Source organism: Copidosoma floridanum, unplaced genomic scaffold (assembly GCF_036245765.1).
Source record: "Copidosoma floridanum isolate Cflo_tuat_1 unplaced genomic scaffold, Cflo_Japanese_pri ptg000029l, whole genome shotgun sequence".
NCBI classification, from domain to species: domain Eukaryota; kingdom Metazoa; phylum Arthropoda; class Insecta; order Hymenoptera; family Encyrtidae; genus Copidosoma; species Copidosoma floridanum.
In genome coordinates this window covers 6,375,204-6,390,333 of record NW_028321906.1, presented here as the reverse complement: position 1 = coordinate 6,390,333, position 15,130 = coordinate 6,375,204, and the positions used below count along the sequence as shown (strand labels likewise).

The window sequence follows — 15,130 nt, the reverse complement described above, 5'->3', positions numbered from 1 at the left end:
AAAGGCTGAAAATTCAATACTCCGGTACTTTACACATAAAAAACTACTGTGATGATTTAACGGTTTGATTTGACTTATTCACTTGAAAACTTATCGGGAAAAAAAGTGTGAAAAGTGCTAAAAATAATGTTCAAACAACCTACGGCAAATCTCGATGCAATTGGACCATTTTTCCAATATCAAGTTTTGTTTTTCTTACATTATTTTTCCCTGACATCACGAGCAGTCTCTCTACTACCGACATATCCAATATTTACAGACCGAGTCCTTTTAAGCCATTAAGTACAGCGTACAATCATAGTGAAAATATTTCTTCGCTATGAATCGAACAAAAAATATACAATTTCGGTTAATTGTAAAAATTCACCGACAAAAATGGCACTGTAAACAGTCTACAGTCGAGACTTTATAACCAGACCTCAAGACTCATTCATCACATGTATCCTACAATTAAAAAAAAAAAAAAAAAAAAAAAAGAAAACATAGGAGTAACGAGTAACAAAGAAAAAAACTCAAACAACAAAATGAAAAAAAATAAAATATACAACACACGCGTCGAAGAGTCGAATTCAGCGGCCAATGATGGTAGGCTCGTCGGCCATGGCAAACTCGTCATTGGGCGCGCGATCGCGTTTCCGCTTCCTCGAGAATATCATGAAAGCACAGCCGGCAGACAAATTGCAGGAGAACACCAGCCACGCCAGGCAAAACGAGTAACCGTAATTCAGCTCCGCCGACCTCGGGAATATCCAGTTGTCCCGTTTGCTCACGTGCTCTCTGATCGACGTCAGCACCTGGATCACCACCATCACGCACGCGCCTGCAAAGACACACCCATGGGTTATTCGCAAGTTTCCTTGGATGGAAATTATTTATTTCAATGGTTCCAAACTCAAACTTTGCTCACTTGGCAATAGTCGTTTATCAATATAACGTATTTGCTAATGGTAACTAATGGCAAGAAATGTTTGTCCACTCGATGGATCCAAACAACTTTAGTGGCCAAATTTTTAAAGATGAAAAATAAACTCACAGGTGAGAAAGTGTATGCCTCCGGCGAGCCTCTTGAACATGTACCGAGGATTCAGGAACGTGTAGATGGAAAACCCAAAGCCCATGACCATGATGAACATGCCGATGATGGCGAGGGATACGTTCGTCCTGTAGTAATCTGCGCGAAATCATTGAACAATCAAACCACCCGCTCTGAAGAGATATTAGGAATCCACGGGTTTTCGTTATTCAACGCGTTTTTTTTCCCGCCGCTCCCAGCAATGGCCCGCAGTAACCCAGCAGAGAGAGAGAGTGGTTTACGATCATCCCGGGCGCGTAAAAAGTAAGTACATCGGAGCCGTAAAACCCCCGGCGCCTATTGTTAGCTTTTCCAATTACCCCATCCCCCGCTGCGCGGGTGTCATAACAAACAACCGGACGCACCTCCCCGGCAGTAAACCTCGGACAATAAACGGAACCCCCCAGCCCCTTCCCTTCCACGGCAGGTTGTGCCGTAACTTTGAACGATCGGCCCTTTGGACCTGGGGCTCATCCCCTCGAACGCGCTCGAAGATACCGGTAACCCGGAGAGAAGAAACGTGCAAGCCGCCGCGTGTGCGTCACGCCGTTATTAATGTCAATGCCGGGCCGACACGCGAATTTCGCAAAAGAGGCCGAACTAAGGATTATCGTTTGTGTGTTTTCCTTACAATGGGTGCTTTGTTGTTACTTGTTTGCGGGATATTTACAGCAGCGCTCGTTCAACCCGACGTCGGACGGACGTGTATATTTATAATACACCTCGTACGCGTCAAATGCACCCCAAGTTATGCGTGACGGGTACTTGGCTACTGAATGTCGAAGAAGAAGAAAAAAAAAAAATGGCACTCGGGCAAACTTTGGTATTTGTGTACTGGGCACAAATCATTCGACTGATCGAGAATTTCATCGGCGACAGGCAGACCTGTAGTAAAACAGTTGGACGTCCACTCGTGTATTTATTAAAAAAGTTTGCAAAACGTCCATCCCCGAGTGCAAGTACACCTATATGTATATATTTACACGTATATAAATATACTCACTAATGAGCGTAAGGTCCGCCTCTGTGCGCCGCTCTCGCTTGGCCTTCGCGTCAACCGGAAACATCTCGTTTTGATTGCAGCCCTCTGAAACATAACGTCCAACAAATATTTGAGAAATCAATAAAGAGTATAAATATATACCATTATCCTTTGTTAATCATGCAGGTGCGATGGGGAAGCTATTTACACACGCCTCGATTGGGGATGGACGTATCGGTATCAACAAACATCCCCCTGATGGTATACCGATGCCCACGCGTATATAAAAGGACCTCCGTGTGCATTCATTACACGCGAGCACGAAACGATTCGGCCGTTGCGCGTCGTGAATTTTTGTCCCCCAAGCAATATACCGCCACTGTGAACAAAAACAAAAAAAAAACTACCCCATCCATCAACGCGTCCTCTGGTATGCACGAATTACTCAAGTATCCCCCAAACGCCGTCGTCACGCGCGTGCAATGTACCCCATATATCACGAATACGATAAAACACTCTCTCGTCTTCGTTATACACATATGAGCGCGTGTTTGGGATCGCACGAATTTTCATGGGCTCAACTTGCGAGGACGGGTCAGTCGGGCGTCGTGTTACACGCGCGTCGAGGCGCCACCAAAATAATCGAGCCGTGAAATAGACACGCGTGCGCGTACGCATAGGACTCGCGTGCAAAAGAGCCTTTGATCTCCGTACAGGATATACATGTGCGTGTGTTATACTGTATGCAGCAGAGTTTTTCCTCTCGACGATTCCCATCGGTATAAACATGTCCCATACCAGTGGAGGGAGTAAAATGAAGAAAAAAAAAAAGAAAAACTAGGGTATGTATTTGAGATCATTTTTGACTGGTGAGTCGTAAGAGTAAGTGTACCTATTTAGGTCCGGAGGACTCGTTGACAATGTTATACCAAAGGAACGTACCTGTTTGTCCCATTTTTTTTATGCGAGTGGTTAACTTTACGAGATAACGTATGTACGAGCCCCTGCTGGGATACATATGTGCTCGTACGTGTACACTGTACATTATATCGTGTATCGCGTTGAATTTTCTTTTTCCTCCATGACTAACTGACCTACATTAAAATTATTCAATGTCCGATACAATCATAATAATTTGCGCAACGAAATCGCTCATTAGCCGAATATGTTACAAGCCCGTGACGTGTGCATCAAATGCGCGTGTACAAATTATTATTATTATTATTATTGCACTTTGAAGGCAAGTTTCAATGTATTTGGCGCATCCGAAACTGGAACAACGCGGCGCAGGAACTTTTTCCAATTTTCCCGACAACCATTCTTTGGAAGGGAAAGCTGAAATAAAAAATCCATTCGTCCGATCGAACAATAAAACCGAGACGGGGGAGGTATGTGTAACGCTGTCGTAAAAAAAAAAGAGCTCAACCCACGCGTAAAGTAACAAGCGTAGCCCAGGGTTTCATAAAAAAAAATGCCCCTGATGTGTCGATGAAAAAAGATACAACTTGGATCGATCGACCAGAGTCTGTAAAATATTCCAAAAATCCACTAGATTACCGATCTTCCACCGATTTTCATGGACTCGCACAATGTACCTCTTTAAAGTAGGGCGCACACTTACGGTAAGGCCTGACGCTCGCGTTGACGTTCTCCTGGCGGAAGCCCCTCGTGCAGACGCGAAAGAGTCCCGAGTTCCCGGCCTGGAAGATCTTCCGGTGAACGCCGATCTCCTCGACGACGATCTGCCGGCCATCCTCTGGCACCCGAGCCTCGAGCCAATGGTTCGTGCCGATCGCCACTCCCCACAGGCATATCGACAGCCCAACGAGGACCGTACAGCCGAGCAGCATTCGACGCTCAAACACCACCTACGAGCACACCATTAGTTGTTCTTCCTTTTCCTCGTTTCGAGAGCTTGCTAGTCAAAGGTCGAGGGTGCATCAGGGGCACGTGAGCTGAATACCGGAATCTACTCTTCTTACAGCTGAGTTGGGAAAAGTATCGGAAAGTGTAAGCTGCTAAGATTTTCAAGATATTCGTACGTGTGTTTCCGAGAGGTATCATTTTGCGCATTAAAAGAAAAAAAATGGCACTTTAGAAAGATGCGTACAATCGACCCAATCAAATGAAGGAAAAAAACAAAAAAACTAAAAGTGTATCGGACACTTTCACGACACCCGCGCGACCAAGATATCGCTGTATCGTGTTTGTGTATACCTGGGAGTAGATGGCCTTCATCCTGTTCGGCATCTCTGCGGCACCGTTGATGGTTAAATCGTGAAGGGGGGCCTCAGAAATCTCCCTCCTCCCCCATTCGCCTCAGCTCTCTGCCTCGGCTGCTGCTGATATCGTTGCTACCGACTCCCATTGGCACCTGCCCCTCCTCGCCCTCATCGAGGGGTAACGATGAGCCGCTATCGGGACTCCCTTCAAACTGCCGTGACGCCGTAGCCGAGCTTTTCCATGGCTCCGTGTGGATGTGGCGCGCGAGCTATCGGAAGATTAAGATATATAGGACAGGGTTAACGAAGCGCATTGCACAACGTTATTTGATTGTGTGAAAACATTAGTCGAAAGCCAAGAGAAAAAATAAACAATAATGTGTCTCGGCATCTTTTTCTTTTCTTTGTAAACTTTGGGCGGGTGACTCGGGAGCGTTGGGCAATTAAAAATACCGCCCAATAAATTTAATCGGAATGTTTAGAGCCTTCGCTTTGGATTTATATCCGAAAAGCGCGTGATTTACGATCAATAATTGTGATTTGTGGTTAACGCGAGTTCAAGGGTGTTTTGACAAACGGAATTTACGATTTTGTCGATCGGTGCCGAAATCGAGGCCCACATTAAACGATTCAAACGAATTTCACGGATTTCCAAGATATGCTTTTGCCATTTTCCCTCGCCCTTACATAATATTTTGCGACGATGCTATTGAATCATAGATATGTGAACGTATAGAGCTCGAGAACGCAACAATTGGAATTCCCCTACATTTGGCACTTGTCCATCCCACCCGAGATCGCAACGTAGAGAAAGTCGCGCGACCCTGACAACTTTTTTCGACCGTCCGACACACAAAACGCGCAATATCGAGTTTCGAAAATAGAAGCTCGAAGGGTCTGAAATGCATTCCTCTGTCCGTGTGGACCTTCTCCGAAGGCACGCGTCCTTTTGGTACATTGGACCCACAATGGCACCCTCTGTGAAGCCTCTACCGAGTGTACACCTTTGAAATATAGATAAAGGCCGTCTCCCACCCTTCGAGTTAGTATACAGCTCGTTGCAACGACTCGTTGAAAAATGCAACAGTGAATGTATAAATGGCTCAGGCAGAGATCGATCTTTGGCTTATCGGGGGGCAAACGCTGCGAAAAGCTCGACTCGATCAAGATACGGTTAATCGACGAAATTCCTCAAAACTTTTCCCCCCGAAATTAGCTTTTGGCTCGATACCTGCGAGCACCTCGGACAAAGGCGGGGTACCCCCCCCCCTGGACCCACCTATTGTCGTGAAATACCAAGCGAGGCTACGCGCATACCGCGGAAGAGAGAACAATGCTACGCGAGGTAGGTATACATTTATTTGGCCCCAGCCCCATCTGTGCCATCGCCAGGTAAATACAGTTCTCGTCGTATGCCCCAGTGCAACTCATATTTACCCTTAGCTTTGCCCATCCAAGCGAATAATATTCCTCGGCGCATTTACTCGCGTCGCTCGCCCGCGGTTCTTAGAAAATCTCGCTGCAACGCGTGAATTATTGCGCGATCGGTGGCTCGCGAAGGATACGCCGGTTGAGCTCTTGTTTGACGGCGGCTCGAGATGATACCGATGCGTCGTTCCCGTCACCTTTAGAGTTTACTGCCCGTGTACCCGCGTACAGGCGAAAAGAGTTACGTAAGTCGCGTTCCCGAGCTATGAAAGCTCCGAGGACGAAAATTGGACTTGCATTGCGCAATGTTACGCACGCGTCACGTGCTCGTCGTAAACTTTCTCTCCCCGCTCCCACTGTGTTGGCGAGTCTCTCGAAATGGAAACATTTTCCCGGGGCTTGCGGTTTCAAGGTTGCCAGGGTTAAGCGACGGAACATTTTCAACGACCCACCCACGCGGGTAGGTGTCTCTCGTTTCATCCTCGGACGAGTGGACGCGAGGAATGCCTCATCCAAAGAGCCGAGAAACAATTGTAAGAGCTTCTCACGCCCCGTCACTGTTATTTTTTTTTTTTTTTTTTTTTACTCCGAAAAAAGAAATTACTTGTCTACACTGTGATGGAGTGACGCACAAGTATACCTCGACGAGAAAGATTCGTTGCAGAAAATTTTTGTACCAAGCCGCCCATTGCTGCAAGCTCGACTCTATCCGCGTCGTGTTGACCCGCAGTAACTTTATCAATTAGCGTATCGTCTTCTTTCACAGCCCCCCCCCCTTGTACTGTCGTGGATGGGTGCTTGAACGAGGGTTTATGTATTATAGGCAGCTCCGAACGATGCTTCACGCCGGATATATACACACACCGGCTGACAATTACGGGGCGTTACTACTGAAATTTACGACCTGCTGGGAATAGCCGCTCTTGAGTTTTTTGGATTCTTTTACAAAGATCTTTCTTTTTACGTGTCCCCAGCTCATGACGAATTAAAAAACATTTTTTTTTTTTTTTATTCACAGAAAATTGAATTAAATTTCTCCCACTCTTCATCAAAAGAGTGAGCTATGCTTAGAGACGTTTTTATATTTAATTAAATTTTATTCCAACAAAAGTCCGCGCTTCGAGCGAAACAACGAATTTAATTAACGAACAACGAACGGCCCCACCCGCGTTGAAATAAAATTTGAAGAAAAAAAAAGACACCCACCCACCCACGTCCAAAGTAATCAGCATTTGCGTTTGCTCAACACTCTAAAAGTACCGAAAGACGAGTGCTTGGAAGGTGAAAAAAAAAAAAAAGAAAGCCGAGCACTTGCCCGCATCCGGAGTCGATTCAGCTTAATTGAGTCAACCCCGGTGTACGTATATGTGTGTGTATATATCTATGGGCGAAAGCAAAAAGCGTCGTTTAAATCATCAGCTTAAAAGCCCATAACTCAATTAGCAAACAAACGTCCGCGAGTCAGCGCGAGCTTTCACTCTTTGGCAGCGGTAACAATAATTATAGTAATAATGATGGACATCCCCGTACAGAGGCCCCAAGGTCGCTTCGGTGCTCCGTTGTCTCGGTGGGCGCGTACGTGGGCTACCCGCCAGAAATAAGAGCGAACGCGGCTAATGAGATGTTCCCGCTTTCCCCCCCCCCCGAGCTTTTACGCTCGACGTGTTCTTTACCTCTAGGGCGAAAGCGAGCTTTGAGGTCCAGCCGAGTGTAAACTCGACAACAGGTGCTTTTGTTGACACAGAGTTTATCCGTCCCGTACAAAGACTCGGGGATTTTTTTTCTTTTTTTTTTCTCTTATTGCAAGACATCGCCCATCGCGACGAGAAGCTCACGGAATAACATTTTTTCCATCCGTCGGGGGGGGAGCTTTTAAAACTCCGTGGCTTCGAAAATACGCGGTCAATCACGCGGATGCCGTTGGACGTGGAGGAACTGTCGATGCGCCCAGCCATCCAATCCCATTAGCCAAAGTGCACTCGTCACCGAGAAATTCCGTGTGTAGCGTGTAAGAAGCTTATTGTGGAGCTTTCATCGCGTATCAAAGGCCTGTTCGTCGAAAGATTTTGTTTTCTTTTGTTCCATAGTCAACGGGACTTTCGAGGCGCGACTTGATTTAAAATTGGAAAAAAATACTTGCAGCCTTTTTATTCTTCTTTTCCTTTCAATTTTAAACCAATTGATCACCGGCCACCTCGTCGAAAGCTCACTCTCGTGTACGAGTCTTTCCGACGTGGCGCACTTGCCCCTCACTCCAAAATACGTACACAAATATCAAATGAACGCGCTTCTTCGAACCTAACAAAAATAAATGACCCGACGAAGGTCCTTCTTGGTAACATTCTTGAATTCCAATGCGTTTTCTCACACGCCACAACGCCCATCGATCTTCCCTCGAGCTGTCAAACTGTTGCCGGATCATCGACAAACAATCAACAACAGCGCCCGCCTCCTCGGCCCACCCGAACTCCCCTGCAACCGAACTAATTTTAAAGTATACCACGAGTGGAGGGTACTTTTTTTTCTTTCAGACAAATTAAACGTCGCACCCATGAGCTCACGCATGGCAAACATTTGCATCACAACGTGCAACGCGCGACTTTTGTACACCGCCACAATGTTATGCAACGTGATACAACGCGTAAAAAAAAGGCCCGCGGGAGGAATGCTGATGAGGTTACACAGAGTCGGGTGGTAAAAAAAAAAAAAAAAAAAAAAAAAAAAAAAAAAAAAATCCGGAAACCGCGGGAAAGGCACATCGCGCGATGGCTAAATATAAAAACCCGATCCGAGGAGAATGAAAAAAAAGAAAGCCCCTTTACGCGCGTGGGAACTGACATTTCATTGCGGTGTTGTACGTAGTTCTGTTGGAGGGAGAAAGGAGGTATTTTTAAGCCCAAGCTACGGCGGGAGCCGTATCGATACGCGGCTCGTAATTACACGGCGGAGCTTGCGACGATCGGATGAAAAGTTGCTAGACCCAACGATACCAGATAAATCCCTTACAAAGGTAACAATCCCCCTCTCGAGCGATCTACAGTTCAACGTTTGTGAACTTTTGCTCGAGCGTATATGTATGTATATCTGGAGCTTTTATTCCCATCCGAGCTTTGTACGGGCGCACACGACAGCATTTTGGAGCGCAACAAGTAGTCGCTGCTGCTTTTATCCACGCGCGAGAGAGAGAGAGAGAAAGCCTAATTTTTCGACGCACGTATCCATCTCAACGCTGGTGTTGGAGTGGGTTAAAAATACAATGACCCGTGGAGCGAAAGAGATATACAATAGTGGAACAAAGAAGCTTTGGTGCGCGCGAGCTTTTTTTTTTCCTTCTCCTTTTTTTGCCCGTGACGCAGGCGAGATGTACAGGAGTACACGGAGGGGGTCAATTTGAGCGAGTGGTACGGACCATTGTTGTGCCGGGGTAAATAAGGCGTTTGGATCAACCGAAGGGACTATTCTCGGAGTCGCTATATTATGTGCTCGCTGGGCTAATTACGTTGGACCAACAATGGGGCGGTAAGGGGACGTTTGACGGGTTGACGTGCACTTTTCGGGGGCATCAGAGTGATTGTGTGTTTTTGGATTAATGTGTTTTGGCACACGAATTTTCGTGCCGTTTGAGTGCCATTTTACTCGAGAACGAGCCGTTGTTTCGAGGACACTTTGATTGATGCGTCAACACCGGTTGAGCGAGCGGGAGTATTTGGGTTTCAGGTGTTTTTTCTTCGATTCGTTAAGTGGCTTTTTATAGGCTGTACAGGTTTACCCTTGTTTTCGTTGTCTCTGAGGAGCGATTGTTTTTTTTTTTTTTTTTTTGTTTTCAATTCAGGAGATCAAAGCCGCGAGCGAAGAGCTCTTTCGAGTGTATATGGACGCTTTTGTGGGAAACACTCGTTTAACAAAAGTTGACGGGTGAAATTTAGTTTGTTTTACTCGTTTGAAAAGCACAAAATAAAACAAAAGCTCTTAAAGCGCTCTCACTGAGGATCGAGACTTTTGTGTATTTTTAACCAATTTTCTTTTGTCAGTCAAACAGCCCCTTAAAATAAAAAAACGCGTGATGCATTAGCACTATATTTTCATACATATATTTTCGCGCTCGAGGTTTTATATTCTCCGGGGGATTTTCGTAATCCGTTACCTATAAAATTGTATCGAAAAATTGTTAAAATATTTTTTCGCTAGCGAGGGCATGCTAAACTGCTTACACCTTAGACTAGCAGCTCATATTTTCCGTCGTATTACTTGCAAGATTAAATGTACCGAGGCAAGTATTACTCTGTTACTATGTAGCAAACTTTTGGTGATTATACGCTGACTTTGGCACAATTGAATTTTTAAATACTTTGAAAAGAATGTCTCTTCCTGAACGAAAAGTACATTTTTTACTTAAAATTTTTATTCATATACATATTTGTAATAAAATACTGAGAATTTTTTTTTCCTGCTGTATAAGCGCAAAAGACCTTAGGTATTTAAAAATCAAATATTTAACTATACTTTGACTATTTTTTATTCGTAATGTAATGCATTGTGTTGCAATTGGTACGAGAAAAAAAAAAAAAAAAAACGAACAAAACGTTGCACTATAAGAAAACGGTGGATTTCAAGAAAATAGAAAAAGTATCCAGTGGGTTAATGGTTGCGATAACAAAAATCTAAAAAAATAGAACTGCGTAACAAACACATCAAGATTGATCGTAAAAATAAAACCGTACCACGGACGTCTCGTCGAAATTCAACACCACGAATGGGTACGTTATTGAAAAAAACTCCTTATACCCTCGTGCGCGCGTACGTGTGTACAGATGCCCTACGTGTCCCGAGGCGACACATAGCGAGTCCTCTCGCGGGTTTTCTCCTCGAGACGTATTATATTCAAAGCGACCAAAGTTTTCCCAAGCATGACCCATGAATAATGCACACTTCCGCGCGATCGACTTCCCGAAGATTTCCAAGTTTGCCCTTTTTCACGCACCCTCCCGCCCATACCCCACGCGTTCACGGCTGATGTGCGCGTAATAACATACATTTTCCCCATCATCGTTACAAATTGAAAAACAATAACACCCAACGTATAATATGTACCAACGAAAGAAAAAAAGTATCCGCAGGATGGCCTCAAGAATATAGGAATAGGTGCCAGTCCAGCCTAAGCACTCGAGTTTCGATCGGTTTAGCCGTGCCGAGAAGTTGTCCCGAGAAACGTCTCTCGAGGGAGCCAAGCATCCTGAAACATGGGGGGAAACCCTTACCTATACTGGACTGCGTTTGGTTGCGAAATTGCTCGGCGACCCGGAATAATTTGTCCCGAGCAAAGGGGCTCTCGATCGGAAGCCGAGCACAATGGACGGCCGGTGTGTACACCCAAAGGGGAATGCGGCCGAATGCTTGTAATGCTGACTTTCACGTGGATCAATGCGGGGCGGTGGGTGCGTTGTAAAAAGCTCGACGAGCTTTAATTAATTAACATCGGGATTTCCGGAGATGGAGGCTTCGTTTCGATTGTACTTGCCTTTACAATTTAAGCGAACTCGTTTTTCTTGTTTGCTCGTTCTAGCTCCACGGTATCTTCCCTCCGATTAAGGCGGCTGAAAATTTAATGAAAGCACGTTTGCGTCAAAAAGCCCGCTCGTACATATACTCGTGAAATTTAATGGGTATTTTTATTTCCTCCGTGTGCTCCACACTGTGCATCGCAAGCTCAATTAAGCTCTCGAACATCGTGTCACTCCCTACGTATTGTATTATTCGTCGTGAAACATACCGTATAATAACGCCAACTTTCTCTGTTCCGCGAAATTTAATTAACGCGTATACGCCTCCCACTCCCCCCTGCTGTTATATCATCATCGGGCGCACGACAATCATGTTTTATACCCAATAACAAACTCATTTCGAGGTATCAATTAAAATTGCGCGTTTCGTCCCTAATTAACCAGCGCAAGTGTATCAGCTTTGACTGGCAAAAAAATTAATCAAGTCAAATGACGCGTCCAATTTTTGTTAATGTGAAATAAAATTTCCATTGTCAATTACAAAGGCTGTCCGAGCTTTTTGGCATCTCTTGGAATTTTCTTGCGAAACGCGATACAATGAACGTAGGTTAACGGTAGTGTAACAACGAAAAACAAAGCCGAGCAAACAGAGTTGCCAAAATAATCGTCGATACGGCAACGGGCACTACGTAGATGCCGTTAATTAATCAAACTCGGGTTTTTTGGCTGGTCCGCGAAAAGCTCCTCTCGACTCCCACTCAATTATCTCGTCCAAGCAACCATTCGTCAAACGCAAACTAGTCCTCTCATCGCAACCTGTAATTCCACACCTGAAAACTCATCCAAAAGTACTTTAAACGCGACGCGTACGCGTACTCGAGCGCAACAAAAGAAAAAAGCTCTTGTCTCGACTTTTCACCGGATGTGTAGCGCAATAGAGAAACAAAAAAAAACAACAAAGCAACAAAACGTGCCCATCCAGGTAGTAACACGGGCAACCAACTGCTCAAGAAACCGAGGGCCCAGAGTCAGAAGCAGTCGGTCTATTGTTTCCAACGGTGGCGCGTCGCTTCGCGATTCACTTTTAAGCTCCGGCGATTGCTCGATTATCAGAACGGCCAAGCAATCGATTGACCAATCAACCGAGTAGCTACGAGGGGGGTCGGAGGGAGTATAGCGCAAAAACGCGCCAACTGCAACAAGCTTTGATGATCAATTTACCTGTGACACTCGGAGCTTTCAGCAAAGAGCTTTCGGTGAGAAGCGCACACTCTACTGTGCAGTACACGTGCGCCGCGTATGTAAACCGAGCACGGACATCATCATTCTTCCTCTTTACATTGTTCAAACTTATTCCGGTACAAGTACATACGTATTCGCGACGGCGTTATATACCGCGTCGGGCCCAACGATTTATGGTACGCGGAGCGCCGTAACGAGTAGTCGCTCGTGCCGCATCGAAGCGACGACTAAGTGAGCTTCGGCGTGCGCGGATGTGTAGCCCCCCCCCTGCACGCAGAAAGCTCTCCCTCCCCCCCCTCGCACCACCTCGTGGCTTTCTCTCCGATCTGCGTTGGGTTCCTGTGTAAACCTACTGCTTGTGATGCCACTGACGGTGTATGGGAGAGTGAGCTTCGTCCTCCATACGCGCGAGTCTTTGGAAAATAAGGGGGGGATATCTTTCAAGCTTGACAATTAACGTCCCATGGGTGAACAATAACCCATATGCTAACGTGTAACGTCAACCAACGTGTCTCAAAATGAAAGCTCGCTTTGAGAGCTTTCGGTTGCATTTCAAGTTAACATTATCCTGAGCTAATGAATGATCAATGACTTCTTACCGAAAGAGTAAAAACTAAATCTTACGCGTGCGTGTTGTATGTACATATATATTTTCACCGCCACTTTTTTACTCGGGATGACCGTATCGATTGCCTTTGTTTCCCCCTATCTCGTGATTTTTCAGAGAATTGATGTGTATACATAGAGAGAAAGAGCGGGGCGATGGTCCACGGGGAGTTTCGTGCGTGTGCGCGTAGAGCCGAGAGTAGTTTTTCAAGAGCTCCACTCGTACATGGACATACATATACATAATATTATATTAACATGGGTGGTGGAGGGAATAAGCTTTGCACCTTCGTTCCAGGGGGGGGAGGGATGAGCTTGCGGATAGTGGTGTACATATATGTATAAGCGTGTCGGCGAGTGCGTGCGCGATGAATTATGTTTCGAACGAATTTTGATGAATGGGCTTTTTTTTCACAATGTATTATATAGCACATAGGTCTTTGTTCCCCCGAGTGTGTCCGTATGAAAAATTTGTTGGCCAGGTTTTTCCGTCTGTTCCTCCGTTGAAACGGAATCTTCGTGTTAAGCGTAAAAACGAGTTGTAGGATGTACGCAGAGTTGCTCCCTCGCGCACAATTAGCGACGAGACAAAAAAATGGAGACGCGAAAGATGAGTGAAAATCGTTTCGCGAAAAGCCGGAGCGCAGAGCTTCGCTGATTGAAAGCTCCGATGGTGAAAGGGAAGCTGGAAAAAAGGAGAGCTCGAGCGGGGCGCGGAGATCCATCCCCCTGAAGAGAAAACAGCCGAGCGAGCTTTCATTCGGGAAACGGAGAGAGAACAAAAAATGGAATGCCTGCGCGTGAGTGAAAATCGAAGGAAACCGGGTGAAGATGTATAAGCTCGGGGGCGTGGGATTAATTAATACAGAGAACTGAAACTCAAGATCTTGGGGTTGGATGTGTATACTTGCGCAGGACGGCAAGGATCGGTACACGTCGAAGTAGAGCGATCGTTCGTCCTTACAGATCTGCGGGTCGGCGAGGCGGAGGGGGGAGGGAGGAAATGGAAGAAAAAAGAAAAACAAAAGAATCCAGTGACGGGGGGAGGGGGAGGACGTGTACACAACGGGGCGAAGAGAGATTTATGGGACACTGTATTTCGTATACACATTTGTGTATATATTATATACCTATACGCGAAGAGGAGGATTGGAGTTACTCGATGCGCGCGTGTTTAGGGGGAAGCGGATGTTCCTAAGATGTGTGTATTGCGTATAGTTGGTTCGACTTTCGTACGCGTGTTTGGGGGAAAAAGTAAAATTATTTGCAGTTTACTTGGGTGTATGATGTTTTTGTAAAGACAAAAATCGATGCGAGTTTCGTTGGATGGGGGTGCACGCAGGGTGAGGGGGTGTGGGTTTCGCGAGAAATTTTTCAAAGATTTGGATTGCACTTGAGGGTAAAGTGGCCAATAGTATATATATATACGTACACTTGGATGAAACGGCGATCGATAAATTTTTATCGCATACTACAAACTCGTAGGTATAAGGATCTTGGTCACGTTTCAGAGAGCCAAGTAGCTGTTTATTTTTATCTTTGGCGATGTGCTGGTTTTATTAAAATTCAAATTGAAACGACGATAGCATCTTTGGGTGAATATAATCAAGTGACCAAGTGATCTCTGAATGTTGATTGGCTCGATGCCGTAGTTCAACTTTTCGATTCGTACCGATTTGTTAACGCGAGCTGATGAAAAATTCAAATATATTTTATAGTGAAAAGTTTGAAACTAGTATTAAAAAAAAAAAAAAAATAAAAAAATAAAAAAACTCTACCGTGTCCCTTTATACGCGTGCAAACCGAACAAAATGTAAAATCGAAAGACGTGTATTCGCCCGCAAAGTTTGTGCTATCCGTGACTTTGCAAGTCGGGCGTCGTCGTCGAGAGAAAAAGTTTTGCAATCCAACTCGAGCAAAGGACACGAGAGCCAAAGAAAGACGGAGGAAGGAGGGGGGAGGAGATGAGAGACCAGAGCCTTGCCACGTACCTCATACTGTACGCCAATCGGGGGAGAAAATGATTGGAGGGACCTTATCACTCTCGCGTAATCGCTGGGATTATGGAATCAGTGGC

General features: G+C 45.4%; 1 protein-coding gene across 2 annotated transcripts; it reads right to left on the bottom strand.

Moving 5' to 3' along the window:
- Positions 1 to 200: 200 nt before the first annotated feature.
- LOC106641800 (transmembrane protein 114) lies at positions 201 to 12,662 on the bottom strand. 2 transcript variants are annotated; one of them, XM_014356323.2, is made up of 6 exons: positions 12,427 to 12,662; positions 4,272 to 4,545; positions 3,676 to 3,922; positions 2,076 to 2,159; positions 1,034 to 1,171; positions 201 to 820 (listed from the first exon to the last, which is right to left on the bottom strand). In XM_014356323.2, the coding sequence occupies exons 2-6, from the start codon at positions 4,302 to 4,304 to the stop codon at positions 570 to 572; spliced, it is 753 nt and encodes a 250-aa protein (XP_014211809.1). In that variant the 5' UTR covers positions 4,305 to 4,545; positions 12,427 to 12,662; the 3' UTR covers positions 201 to 569. The 2 variants fall into 2 exon arrangements, with proteins under 2 accessions (XP_014211809.1, XP_089452012.1); XM_089595886.1 differs by lacking the exon at positions 12,427 to 12,662 and adding an exon at positions 11,223 to 11,350.
- Between the last annotated feature and the right edge of the window lie 2,468 nt (positions 12,663 to 15,130).

Excerpts from the sequence above, each read along its gene's own strand:
- LOC106641800 (XM_014356323.2), bottom strand. The coding sequence starts at position 4,304 with ATGCCGAACAGGATGAAGGCCATCTACTCCCAG. Across the intron at positions 3,923-4,271 it reads TGAAGGCCATCTACTCCCAG|GTGGTGTTTGAGCGTCGAAT; the intron begins GTATACACAAAC and ends GTGTGCTCGTAG. Across the intron at positions 2,160-3,675 it reads CGCGAGCGTCAGGCCTTACC|AGGGCTGCAATCAAAACGAG; the intron begins GTAAGTGTGCGC and ends GTTATGTTTCAG.